Below are 14,532 nucleotides of genomic sequence, written 5' to 3'. Positions count from 1 at the left end.
AAAAACTGGGTGGGAGACGATGACAGTTGCTAGTCAAAAAGAAAAGGAGTACTTGTGGCACCTTAACAAATTTATCTCTAAGGTGCCACAAGTACTCCTTTTCTTTTTGCGAATACAGACTAACACGGCTGCTACTCTGAAACCTGTCAGTTGCTAGTCAGTTAGCCAGGGTCTAACTCATTGCCATATGCAGGGTCAGGAAGGAATTTTCTCCCAGATCAGATGGGCAGAGACCTCGGGGTTTCCGCTTTTCTCTGCGGCATGGGGCCTGGGTCACTTCCTGGTTTGAACTACAGTGAGGGCTTGTCTACACAGATGCTACCTACATGGAGGAGAGGGTTCTCCATTACGGTTGCCAACCCTCCAGGATTGTCCTGGAGTCTCCACGAATTAACGATTAATCTTTAATTAAAGACTGTCATGTGATGAAACCTCCAGGAATACGCCCAACCAAAACTGGCAACCCTATCCCCCATCAGCATAAGTAATCCACTTCCTGAGACAGTACCTAGGTCAACAAGGGAATTCTCCTGTCAACCTAGCGCTGTCTACACTGGGGGCTAGGTTGGTTTAACTGAGTCGCTCAGGCGTGTGGATTTTTTCCACACCCCTGAGCAATGTAGTTATACCAACCTAATTTTATAGTTTAGACTAGGCCAAAGTGGTGGATTCTCTGTAACCTGGAGTCTTTAAATCAAGATTTGAGGACTTCAATAACTTAGCCAGAGGTTCTGTGTGGATGAGGTTCTGTGATCTGCAGGAGATCAGACTAGATGATCACAATGGTCCCTTGCGGCTCTCAAGTCTATGAGTAGAGCCCTGCGTGGATGCAAAAACTGTATCTGCATCTGCTGATATCCATAGATAAAAAGCAGATATCCACAGATTTGCGTCTATCTATGAGATTTTAAAAGGTATTTAGGTGCCCAAAAATACAGACCGGATGGCTAACTCTCAACTCTGATTTTACTAAAAGAAAAGGAGTATTTGTGGCACCTTAGAGACCAACAAATTTATTTGAGCACAAGCTTTCGTGAGATACAGCTCACTTCATCGGATGCAGTGAGCTGTAGCTCACGAAAGCTTATGCTCAAATAAATTTGTTAGTCTCTAAGGTGCCACAAGTACTCCTTTTCTTTTTGCAAATACAGACTAACACGGCTGCTACTCCGAAATCTGATTTCACTGAGAGTTAGGCAGCTAACCTATTTAAGCATATCTGAAAATCCCACAAGGAATCTATCCGTATCTTTGGACGCCTAAATACCTTTGAAAACCTGGCCCATGGTGACCAGAAACAATCCATCAATTCAATATCTATGTCAGCACTATTGCTTAATCAGTTTTAAACACAGAATGTGTTTTGATCAACTTTATTTTCTTATCTATCCAGCACATTTATTGTAGTTTTATGTAACTAAAAAATCCAACATTAAAATGCTGCTTTTGTATATTTTTAATTGGACAAAAATTGGAATTCAAATACAGCTTAACACCCCTAAAAATAATTGTCTAGTAAAAAAAAAGTTAAAAACTGATAATCTGAATAAATCTAAGTAAAGCTAAACAATTGTTTTAATAAATGTGTATAGATATAATGTATTCTCCTGGAAAGTAAAAAGTACCACCATCTTTATTTTAAAGACCATATTTGGTTGTAAATCAGCATGTAATAATCATTATGCTGACCAAACAGAATGAACTTACTTTAGGAAAACAGCTAGGAAGTACAAATGCAAAACAAAATTAAAAGCAAGTATTTAAATCAACGTTTCCAGCTTGATTAAAAAAAATCTGATTTAAATCAATCCACTTCAGGAAAAAAAAAACAACACACACACACACACACACCCCAAGAGACGTAATTACAACTGTTATTTTAGTGCAACTGTGTGTGTCAATAAGCCCTTAGAACAATGATGTGGGTGAGAACTCACAGCCTTCAATTCTCCATTAATGAAGTAGAAATGGAAAGCAAAAGAGATTCTGTGACTAAATAACTCAATAAACATGCACAAATGACTAATGGTACATAAAAGAATCAAATTTAAAAAAGTTTATTTATAAGTTACTTTATTCAGTTACCAATCATAACATGCCCAATTTATAATAAAATTGACATCACATGATGTGTCAGAAATTTTATACAGGAACATCTTCATAGAGTCATAAAGTTTAAGGGCAGAATGGACCACCAGATAATCAAATCTGACCTCAGCTACATTTCAGGCCACTATACCTTGCACAGCCATCCCTGCAGTAAGCCCAGCAATCAGAATTAGATCAGAGTATTATAAATCCTAGGAGACAAGCTATTATGTGCCACAGGCAAAGAACAAGAAGAACTGAAGTGCACCAATGCATGAGCCCTCCACAATGGCATTAATTTGGAGAGATATGCCCTGATGATCCTATCCCTACCCCATAATCCCAACACAGTTTCAGAATTATACATTATAGTTTAAACTATTAAAAATGCTGATGAGTTTATCTACTTAAAGGCTCAAGGTGGCCATGACTTTTTCCACATGATAAAAAATGTTAAATTAAAAAACAACCCACCAACACATACAAGATTTGCAATTAGAAAAAAAAAATTAAAAATATACATTTAAGACTTTCAGCAATCTTAATTTACATATCCAATGAAAGAAGTCTCTGACTGGTTTCAGTTAATTTAAGGATTATTGCACAAAATAGGGCTGCATGTCTCTAGTGAAAAATATACATACAAAAATAATAAATGTTTATGTAGTGTTTTGAATATATGAAGAGCTATATAAAGCAAAGTTTTTATTTATTTTATTCAAGTTCAGTTTGGCAGGTGACTTATCTCTCACACGTTTTTCATTTTTGAATGATAGTGACCCCCTTAAAAAGTAATTAATGTAAACCCTGATCTTGTAGCTGGTTCCAGCTCCATGATTCCTTGCATTTACGTAAAGGAACATGGGTTCACAGATGTGGACCTCATTAAAGGACTCAGGAATTAATGTTAAAATGAGATACCTAGTGCATTTGTTCAGAATTATCAAAAAAAAAAAACACCTTGCTATTATCTCTAAGAAGCTTAAACAATTTTCAGACTTTTTTCTAAAAAAAATACATGATTACTATAAATGAAAGAATAAGGGAAAATATTTCTCTATTTTGTTAGTTTCCCATGTGTGTCTGACAGAACTTTGTATCTGGCCACTGCCAGGGTGTTTCTTGTATAGGCCATTTCCTTTTTATGTTGATCTTTCAACACAGCAGAAGAGAGTATTTTTTTAAAATAGGAAAAGGTGAATGTAAAAGCAAGTATCTTGGTGAGGGGACTTCAGGGGCAGGAAAAGATATATAGCTATTTTAAAGTAGGCCATAATTCAAGTTGATAGTGTCTTTTTATAAAAAATGATTTTCTATCCACACAACAATATACCAGGAAAGAAGTTATGATGTATCAGACAGCTTGAACAATATACTTGATATATGTGAAAAAAATGAACTGCAAAGAGGAGAAAAAAGTGTTTTGCTAGTTACTGTTTCTTTAGTAGAGACTTTTTAGAAAAGTGTTTTTTCTCAGTTTTAATTTAGACATACAAGCTGTTCTCACTTATTCTTTGCTACAGAACCTGAGTAGCGATAGCAACACAAGACTCCTGCAGCTTTACCTGTCCCAAAGGAGGGATAAGACAATGCCAATTTCTTAGGCCCAGATCCTAAAAGACATGCTAAACTTTACATGCTGCAAGTAGTCCCCTTGACTACAGTAGGGCATCACAGTGCATAAAGTCAAGCACATGCTTAAATCTTTGCTGGTTTGGGGCCTATGACAGAAACACACCATCCCCCCTTCCCTAACCTGAGAACAGGAAGAGCTGCAGAGTAGACTGCAATTATTATTGAGGTTTTTGAAGTGCTGAGCTAATATTTTTAGTATAGGTAGCAGCTTAGTGGGTGGGAGGAAGAGAAAAAAAATTGTATCCTTCTTAAAGAGCTTTGTGCATCTCTGGTTTACTATTTTATTGCCTCCACATTACAGACCACACACTCACTCCACTTATTCACCAGCAACCTTTAGTTCAAACAATGGCTTTTTAGAGGCAGGCCATTGCTTCTTCTGCCCACATTGGTATCAGAAAAAAAATCAATTTATCTTAATAGGATATAAATTTTTAAAGCTTAAGCATTGAAGTTGAACAGGTGAAGTATGTGGGAGGGGCCACTTATTTTTATATAGGAGTATTGTATTCCAAACAGTAGGAATTTCCCCCCATAATTACCAGCTGTGCTATATATATTACAAACTTCCAGACAATAACCAAGTCTGTAGTTTATTTTTAGAATTTGAGTGATACTGTTCTGGCAAATATCAACTACACCTTAACATAAGGAAGTATCTTGGAGACTGCCATATTACATTGTTTTGTTCCCCCAACCCTTTAGAGTCAAATGAAGGAATCAGTTACAGTACGTCTCTATAAATAAATATACCTATCCACTCTGTAATGCATGTAGAGATCCAAGCTAACACATATCTGTACCAAAAAAAAAAAAAAAAAAAAACAACCCCAAAACCCACAACAACACACCCAGTGTTTCAACACTAACAGAAATTAGAAATTTGTGGTCATGCTCAGGAATCACCCTAACCCCTTTCCTTAGGCCATTTAAATTAAAACAAAACAAAAAAAACAACAACCCCCCGCAGTCTGACTATTCAATTTCCTGTGGGAAATTAGATTGTATTAGATACACTTACAGTATAAAAACCACAGGGGTATTAGCTGGGATTAAGCCTCTAGAGAAGTCTATTAACTAATATCTGTAAAGAGCAAATGGCAAGCAGCACATAGCATTTCCGAAAATACAAGTCACCTTGCAGGGTTGTATTTTGTAGGTCTTCCCTCCCCCCCACTCCCCCGAAAATAGGTAGTTGAACCATTATCCTTGGAATAAGTATATGCTAGAGGATATACATACCCATATCGAATTACTTTCCATCATATGCCCTAGTCCTTCCCTAAAATAACCAGTCCATTATTTCATAGCATTTCAACAGTCAGCCCATTACAAGCTACAAGCCCGTACTACCACTTCCTATTAAGCCATCGGTGGTTCCCCACAGTAGCAAAGAAGCGGCTCTTTGACAGATCAACATTCTTTATTCAAAGCCATTTTCATCTTTCTTGTATCTGACTTTCGAATTCCTGAGATACCAGCACAAGCGCCGTTTACTTTTCGGCTAGACAGCACAGACACACACACCGCATACCACGCACACCTCCTCCTCCTCCTCCTCCTCCTCCTCCCAGCTGAAAATGAAGCCTGCTCGCTCCCGTCACCACATCACTTCTGCTTTGCTGCCTGGGTGGAGCAGCTCGCCTTTTATAGGGCTAGTTACAAATCGCATTCTCCATTGCGAAACCATTTCCCGATCCCGGGAGGAGGTGGGACACAGGGAAAGAGCAGAAAAGGTGGAAACCTGGCTGGGGGAGAGAGAGGGAGGGGGCCAGCAACGGGGGGGGGTGGGAGAAAGAAGGGAGACAGAGAGGGAAGCAGAGCTGTGGAGAGGAGAGGAGAGGAGAGGAGAGAGGGGGAGAGGAAGGAGAAGGACGAGACAAAGGAGGGACTATGGGGGACGCCAGAAGGGCTGGCTGGCTGGGAGCCCGGCTGGGCACCTGCCGGCCGGGGGCTGCGCGGGGGCGGCCCGGCTCCCCCTCGCACACGTACCCAGCAGCAGCAGCCGGTGCGTTTGCTTGTACTCCCGCTTCTGCTCCTTCAGCACCCGGTCGATGCTCTTGCTGACTTTCCTCGCCTCCTTCTCCGCCTCCCGCTCCTCCAGGCGAAGCTTCTCCCAGGGTCTCTGCAGCGCGGCCGGCTGAGGCGGCTGCCGGGGCTGTTTGCCGCCGCCGCCGCCGCCGCCGGGTTTGGCCAGCGGCGGCTGCTCCGGGGCCGCCCCGTTGCCGCCTCCGTTCTGCAGCAGCAGCAGCGGCGGCGGCGGCCCGTCCGCCTCTCCCCCGAGCTTGTCTGCAGGGTGGAGCGAGCCCCCGGCCCCCGGCTGCCCGCAGCAGCTGCTTCCCCGCAGGGCCCCGAGCGGCTGCGGCGGGGGGGCCGTGTGCTCGGCGGGCTGCTCGGGCTCCGAAGCGGCGCTGGAGATGGAGCCGCCTCCGCCGGGGTCCCCGAAGAGCCGCGGGCGCAAACTGTAGCAGAGCCCCATGGCTCGGTCCCCCTCCCGGGGACGGGCTCTAGCGCGGCGGGGCTGGCCTCAGCGCTCGCCGCTGGCCCTGCGCTGCCGGGGTCCGGGCGGGGAGGGGGCGGCGGGGAACCCCTCACGGCCCCGTCGGGCCATCTTGCATTTTCCTCTCCGACTCCAGGCGGCTCCTCCGCTCAGATCACCTGACACGGAGCTGCCACTGCCGCCGCGTCCACCTTACCGTAAATACCCCAGCGCAAGCCCACCGCGCAGGCACAGAGCGGCGGGGAGGGGAGGCCCTCGGCCCACACTGACAGGCTCACAGCCATCCCCTCCCACAGACCCTGACAGCTCTACCCTCGCACGTCACAGCCCCCACCGGCTCCCCCCCCACACACACCGCCCGCTCCTCCCTGCTCAGAGCCGTCTTCTCAGCCCCCCCCCGGACTGTGTTATCGCGCATCCCTTCCCTCACACACACAGCTCCCCACCCTGGCCCCTCACCCCCTTCCCCTACTCCGGACAGACACACCCTCTGTAAACTTCCTCCTCAGACTTATCCCCCTTCTTCCTTTATACACGCACACCTCACCCCTTCCCTTACACCCAGACACTCTCTGTAAACTTCCTCCTTCAGACTTATCCCCCTTCTTCCTTTATACACGCACACCTCACCCCTTCCCTTACACCCAGACACTCTCTGTAAACTTCCTCCTTCAGACTTATCCCCCTTCTTCCTTTATACACGCACACCTCACCCCTTCCCTTACACCCAGACACTCTCTGTAAACTTCCTCCTTCAGACTTATCCCCCTTCTTCCTTTATACACGCACACCTCACCCCTTCCCTTACATCCAGACACTCTCTGTAAACTTCCTCCTTCAGATTTATCCCCCTTCCTCCTTTATACGTTCACCCCTCACCCCTTCCCTGTACACCCAGACACCCTCCATAAACTTCCTCCCCAACCCCCCTTCATCACTTACACACCCAGCCATCCCCTCATCCCCACCAGCCATCCCTCTCAAACCGCCTCCCTTATCCAAATGCACAGCCACCAGCCGCCCTTTTGTCACACTTTCCCCTACCCACTCATATATAAAACCGCTGTCAGTCGCGTATGCCTCCCAACTTCCTAAACACTCAAAAACCTCACCTGCATAGAAACAGGCCTTCCCATCCCACACACCGAGCTCTGCCCCCCAACAGCTGCCTAATGAGGTAAAGCCATTAGAGGGTCTGGTTGAGGCATGAACCATTTTACCCTTAATAAAGGATAGAATGATCACCCACATACGCTCATTCATACAATCCCCTAATACAGCCACACGCCGCCCATCTACATACTCTCAAGTTCCCATACCCTAAACCAAAACCTCCAATCATATACACACTCAGCTTCCCCCTTCACACAGAGTAATTATGGAGAGGGACTTCAGACCTGGTGATGTTAGAAAATAATGGAGAAAATATCTATTCAGGTTTGTCCTCTCTCTTGCTCTGTATCCAAATGTTAATTGTAGTACTCTACTACAACTCATACTGCTTCGATTGCTGAATAGGGATGGATGGCACTTAAAGGCAGGTTGTGTCATGTGGAGCGATAACACAAGAAATCGTGGACAAAGACTACTTTGTCTTCTAACTTAATGTCAGATATGCTTCAGCCCAGCTTCTTCCACTCTGTGCATCCTCCACATCTCAATTTTCTACTGTAATATTTAGTATTTATATTTATATTTACTGAAATTTTCAATCTGCCTATTAAGAGACCTGTTTGTGTGGGGGTAGGAATGTTTCTAAATTGCAACACTAATGACACAGGTAGAATTCTTAAAATATACCTTAGTTCTATTTATAGTATCAAATAGGATCTCTTGATTTGTTAATGTCTGCAATATGATAGTAATGATTCTCTATACCAGCTAATAACATTTATCTAGACTTTTTAGTAACCTTGCAGCAGCATGTCAATTTCTTGTCATGTAATATTTTCCCTGACCAATAATATATGAACAGACAACTCTATTTATAGCCTATTTTATTAAGAAGTGGATGAAGCCAGTGTCTCTGTATTCCTTAGTGATGAGACCAAGTTGGCAACAGTTTTTAGTTTTTGGATAAGAGAAAGGGAGTTGTATTTATGAAAGATCTTTCCATGTCCAACAATTTAATTAACATCCCTATCAATATATATATTTGGGAAGCATTTATATTCTTGCATTATCTTTCACTGGGAAAAGACAACACGCTGCCATGAAAGAACTAGATCCTTGTATAACTGAGAATTAAAGATTCCATCCTGCACTATACAAACAGAATTTTGCCATTGACTCCATAGTAATAGGATCAGGCCCATTGTAGACATTTGGCTGTAATCCCACTCACAGTATTTATCCTAGCACCAAATGAGAACATCTGCCTTATCACCTTGGAATGGAGTGCACATGTTGCTGTTTCTGTTAAAAATTCTTAATATTTCACCTTTATTATGTAGTTCTTTCTTGCAATTGGTTTCTACAGTACATGACCAACTATATATCAACAACAGGAATTACTTCACCCAGCGCTGAAATGCAAGTATATCTAAACTGGAAATCAGTAGGTGTTTTAACAGTTCATAACAGTACACCATATTTTAGGACATAAAGTGAATAGTGTTCCAAGTTGAAATTACAGGGGGAATTTCAGTGAGCAAACTGTAATTATCCAACATGGAATCTGGCTAGATGGGAGTAAGACCCCTATACTCGCGAGTGTTATTATATGTTCAATGACCACAGCTTGCCAGTGCATTGGTTTTGTGTCTCCTCCAATAGATAGAAGAGGGAATTTATAGAAAAAAGTACTATTTCTTTTTTATATCTATTTAAATTAAGGGCCCAATTTAAGGAAGAAAGATACCATTTGAGGGTCCATTTCTCAATTCTTGACTTCACTAGAGTTGACATAACTATCACACGCTTAAAGTTAAGTACATACAAAAATATTTGCGTGATTAAAGGCTTACTTTTCAAATATGAAAGGAAATTCCAGAATCTAGTAAAATTACTCCTTGCATTTGCCCACCAGAATGTCCCCTTGGCCTAGGATGAATATGTGCAGATCCATTTTCTAGGTGGAGTAAGTGAAGATTGGAGCATTTAAGTGATTGGACAATTGGAAAAAGACAAATATAGTGTCCATCTTTAAAAAAAGGGAAGAAGGAGAATCTGGCTTCACCTCAATCCCCAGAAAAATCATGGAACAGGTCCTCAATGAATCCATTTTGAAACACTTGGAGGAGAGGAAGGTGATCAGGAACAGTCAACATGGTTTCACCAAGGGCAAGTCATGCCTGATCAACTTGAGTGCCTTTTATGATGAAATAACTGTATACGGGGAAAGCGGTGGATGTGATATACCTTGACTTTAGCAATGCTTTTGATACGGTCTCCCATAGTATTCTTGCCAGCAAGTTAAAGTAAAGTAGTATGGATTGGCTAAATTGTCAGGCTCAATGGGTAGTGATCAATGGTTCGATGTCTAGTTGGCAGCCGGTATCAAGCGGAGTGCCCCGGGGTTGGTCCTGGGCCAGTTTTATTCAATGTCTTCATTAATGATCTGGATAATGGGATGGATTGCACCTCAGCAACTTCGTGGATGACACTAACAGGGGGAGAGGTAGATAAACTGGAGGGTAGGTATAGAGTTCAGAGTGACCTAAACAAATTGGAGGATTGGGCCAAAAGAAATCTGACGGGGTTCAGCAAGGACAAGTGCAGAGTCCTGCATTTAGGAAGGCAGAATCCCATGCACCGCTACAGGCTGGGGACCTACTGGCTAAGCTGCAGTTCTACAGAAAAGGACCTGGGGATTACAGTGGATGAGAAGCTGAATGTGAGTCAACAGCGTGCCCTTGTTGCCAAGAAGGCTAACAGAATATTGGGCTACATTAGTGAGAGAATTGCCGACAGATCGAGAGAAGTGATCATTCCCCTCTATTCGGCACTGGTGAGGCCACATCTGGAGTACTGTGTCCAGTTTGCGCCGCCCCAGAAAGGATGTAGACAAATTGGAGATAGTCCAGTGGAGGGCAACAAAAATTATTAGGGTACCGGGGCACATGATTTATGAGGAGAGGCTGAGGGAACTGGGATTATTTAGTCTGCAAAAAGGGAAGAGTGGGGGGGGGGATTTGATAGCAGCCTTCAACTACCTGAAGGGGGGTTCCAAAGAGGATGGAGTTAGGCTGTTCTCAGTGGTGGCAGATGACAGAACAAGGAGCAATGGCCTCAAGTTGCAGTAGGGGTGGTCTAGGTTGGATATTAGGAAAAACTATTTCACTAGGAGGGTGTTGAAGCACTGGAATGGGTTACCTAGGGAGGTGGTGGAATCTCCATCCTTAGAGGTTTTTAAAGCCTGGCTTGACAAAGCCATGCCTGGGATGATTTAGTTGGGGTTGGTCCTGCTTTCAGCAGGGGGTTGGACTAGATGACCTCCTGAGGTCTCTTTCAACCCTAATCTTTTATGATTCTATGATTTGCTAAAGATTATAGAGGAAGCCTGTGGCTGTGCTAGGAACAGAATTCTGAGTTTTGAGGTAGTGGACCCCAATGCCTCTCATATAAATTATAAAATGGGGAGAATAATGTTTACCCACCTTAGTAAAACACTTTGAAAAATACAAGTAGGGACAAACATTCTTCTTCCTGCATTAATCTCATCAAATGAGATCCACTCTACAGTTTCTCTCCCTCCAAAGTGCTCTGTTCAATGCCATATGCTCTATCCAGTCACATGCTAACATGTCTTCCTTTATGACATCCCATCACTTATTCTTGGATCGGCCTTTCTCACTCTCTTTTTTTCCTTCAATCTTGATTTGTTGGACTCTCATACTCACACAGTCATCAGGAGTGCCCTTTACATAATCAAACCATCTGAGTCTTTACTCCCTCATTTTTCCATTTATGAGTAAGGCTACGTTTTAGTCACAGGTATTTTTAGTAAAAGTCATGGACAGGTCATGGGCAGTAACCAAAAATTCAAGCCCATGACCTGTCCATGACTTTTACTATATAGCCCTAACTAAAACTTGGGCCGGGAGGCCATGGGTGCTCTAGGGGGGTTGTGGTGCTGCAGAGGGTGTGTGCCCCAGGACCGCTGTTGGTGCAGGGAGGTTGGGTGGTAGCACGCAGCCTGGGACCCCTGCTGGTGCTGGGGGGAGGGTTGGCAGGGCTGGCAGGCTCTCTACCTGGCTCTGACCAGCATGTCCCTACAGTTCCTAGGAGAGGGGGGTTCCACGTGTTGCTCCCGTCACAATCTCCAGCTCCGAAGCTCCCATTGGCCGAGAACCACAGCCAATGGGAGTTGCAGGGTGGTGCTTGTGGATGCGGACAGCACGCTGAGCCCCCTGGCCCCTCCGCCTAGGAGCTGGAGGAACATGCGAGTGGAAGCCGCCACCCCTCACTCCAACCCCTTGCCCCAGCCCCCTCCCACACACCTAAACTGCGGCTGCTGGCCTAGGGGCTGCATGTCTCGGTAAGACCCTGAGCCAGCACCAGCTGCTGCAGAACTCACGGAAAGTCACAGAATCCATGACTTCTGTGACCTCCATGACAGACATGCAGCCTTATTTATGAGTGTTACTTTGAGCATGTCTATAACATTCACATTCCTCACATGGTCTTTATTGCTTACACCACTCATCCATCTCAACATTCACATATCTTTGGAACAGATAATTTCCTTACATTTCTTCTTTGTTGCGCAACACTCAACGCCATATATTAAGGATGGACCACTGTTTTGTAGACTTTCCCTTTTAATCTTACCAGTATCTTCTTGTCACATATTATACCTCTTATCTCTCTCCATTTGAGTCAGGTAACTTTTGTCCTAGCACTAATTTTGTCCTTCATTTCCCCAATTTTGGAATTCAGATACTTGAAACTTTGCATTTGCAACATTGTCTGCCCATCTAGTTTCAAGGATAATTCTTCAGCATTCATACTTCTGACATTACGTACTATACGCTCTGTTTTGACTCAACTTATTTTGAACCCATGTAGGGACAAAACATTATTTACTGCATTTTTCTGATGGAACAAGTAAGCTACAGAGATGTTCCAGGTGTTACCTCAGACACACTGTGGCCTAGTAGGTCAGCAACCTGCTGGTAAATCAAAAGACCAGAGAAGTCATTCAGACAGCTGCAGCGGCACAGGAGCTAGCAAACAGAGCTCTAAACAGGGGAGTTTGAGTGGGAGTTTATATTGTGGTGCTTGTTTAGGGTTTGCTTTTGCTGGGGGGGGGGTCTTTTTGGTGTGGCTTGTGTTTCCCAGATTAACAGGATTTAGGTGGGAAGGCGATGACAGATACAGAGGCAGCTGTGGGAGTGACTCCTGTAATGGAAGACATATTGAGGATGACTGGATGTGGAAGCTGTGGTATGTACATGATCCTGGAAGGGGGAACCGGTAAGAGTTTTTTCTCCATGAAATGCCGTCTGGTAGAGCTGATAGAGGAAAAGATCCGAGGTTTGGAGATGCAGGTGGAAAGTCTCGTTGAGTTTAGGAAGGGGTTTGAGCAGATGATGGAGCAAAGATATGAGGTATCTGAAGGGAAAAGCTCAGACTCACGGATGGAAGCAGGACTGGGGAATTTTGAGGGGAGACTGGGTGAGGAAAGTGGTCAGTGGAAACATGTGACTAAAAGAACCAGGCAGAGGAAAAGACAGGCTAGTGAAGGAGAAATAGAGCTTAGGAATAGGTTTGCAGAGTTGGAAAATGAAGAAGGGGCTCAGCAGGTACTTGTTGAAGGTGGAAGGGTAAGGAAGAAGAGAAGAGAGGCTAGTCCTATAGGAAAAGCAGAAGAGTCAAGGGAGACTACACCAAATATGAGCCCCAGGAGGATACAGGATGGGTTGAAGAGGATTATAAGGGAAAACAGGAATGGAAAGAACTTGCAGCCAGAGGGAACAGGGGAGAGACTGGAGAATAGCACCGTCACCAGGAAAAGGCAGGTCTATGTGATCGGGGACTCTTTATTGAGAAGAATAGACAGGCCTGTAACTAGAGCTGATCCAGAGAATAGAAGGGTGTGCTGTCTTCCGGGTGCTAAGATACGGGATGTAGACCTGAGGTTGAAAAGGATCCTAAAGGGAGCGGGAAAGAATCCCCTAATTATCCTTCATGTGAGAACAAATGATACGGCTAGATTCTCGCTGGAAAGTATTAAGGGAGACTATGCTAGGCTGGGGAAGACGCTTAAGGAAATTGAGGCTCAGGTGATCTTTAGCGGGATCCTTCCTGTTCCTAGAGAAGGGCAACAAAGGTGTGACAAGATTATGACTGTCAACAGATTGCTTAGGCTGTGGTGCTATGAGGAGGGCTTTGGGATGTATGGCCACTGGGAGGCATTCACAGACAGAGGACAGTTCTCTCGGGATGGGCTTCATCTGAGTAGGGAAGGAAATAGACTTCTAGGATCGAGGCTGGCACAACTGATAAAGAGAGCTTTAAACTAGGAATTAGGGGGAGATGGATGGGAGATGTCCAGGAAATCTCAACGCCAGATTTTAGCATTGAGAGGGAAGAAGACGAAGTAAGAAAGGATACAGCTGTGGGTAGGAGAATGTATATAAGGAGCGAGGGCGGTGTGGATACTAGTCTAATAGGTTATACTGGCTGTAAAATGACTGTGCCTAATAGGGTACAAAATGTGAGCGAGGCCAAACAGCAAAAATTAAGATGTTTATACACCAATGCGAGGAGCCTAGGTAACAAAATGGAGGAACTAGAGCTACTGGTGCAGGAAGTGAAACCAGTTCTAGGGATAACAGAAACATGGTGGAATAGTAGTCATGACTGGACTACAGGTATTGAAGGGTATGTGCTGTTTAGGAAAGACAGAAACAAAGGTAAAGGTGGTGGAGTAGCATTGTATATCAATGATGAGGTAGAATGTAAAGAAATAAGAAGCGATGCAATGGATAAGACAGAGTCCATCTGGGCAAAAATTACATTGGGGAAGAAAACTAGTAAAGCCTCTCCTACGATAGTGCTTGGGGTGTGCTATAGACCTCCGGGATCTATATTGGATATGGATAGAGACCTTTTTAATGTCTTTAATAAAGTAAATACTAATGGAAACTGCGTGATCATGGGAGACTTTAACTTCCCAGATATAGACTGGAGGACCAGTGCTAGTAATAATAACAGGGCTCAGATTTTCCTAGATGCGATAGCTGATGGATTCCTTCATCAAGTAGTTGCTGAACCGACTAGAGGGGATGCCATTTTAGATTTAATTTTGGTGAGTAGCGAGGACCTCATAGAAGAAATGGTTGTAGGGGACAATCTTGGCTCAA

General features: G+C 44.1%; 1 protein-coding gene across 1 annotated transcript in view; it reads right to left on the bottom strand.

Moving 5' to 3' along the window:
- GNAL (G protein subunit alpha L) overlaps positions 1-6,509 on the bottom strand; it is a 328,963-nt gene extending 322,454 nt beyond the window's left edge. The window contains exon 1 of the mRNA XM_038392217.2: positions 5,716-6,509. Within this exon, the coding sequence (XP_038248145.1) occupies positions 5,716-6,202 (487 nt within the window). The 5' untranslated portion in view covers positions 6,203-6,509. The remainder of the gene's footprint in view (positions 1-5,715) is intronic.
- Between the last annotated feature and the right edge of the window lie 8,023 nt (positions 6,510-14,532).

Source organism: Dermochelys coriacea, chromosome 2 (genome assembly GCF_009764565.3).
Source record: "Dermochelys coriacea isolate rDerCor1 chromosome 2, rDerCor1.pri.v4, whole genome shotgun sequence".
NCBI classification, from domain to species: Eukaryota; Metazoa; Chordata; order Testudines; family Dermochelyidae; genus Dermochelys; species Dermochelys coriacea.
The sequence above is the reverse complement of the archived record's forward strand: the minus strand, read 5'-3'. Positions and strand labels throughout refer to the sequence as shown.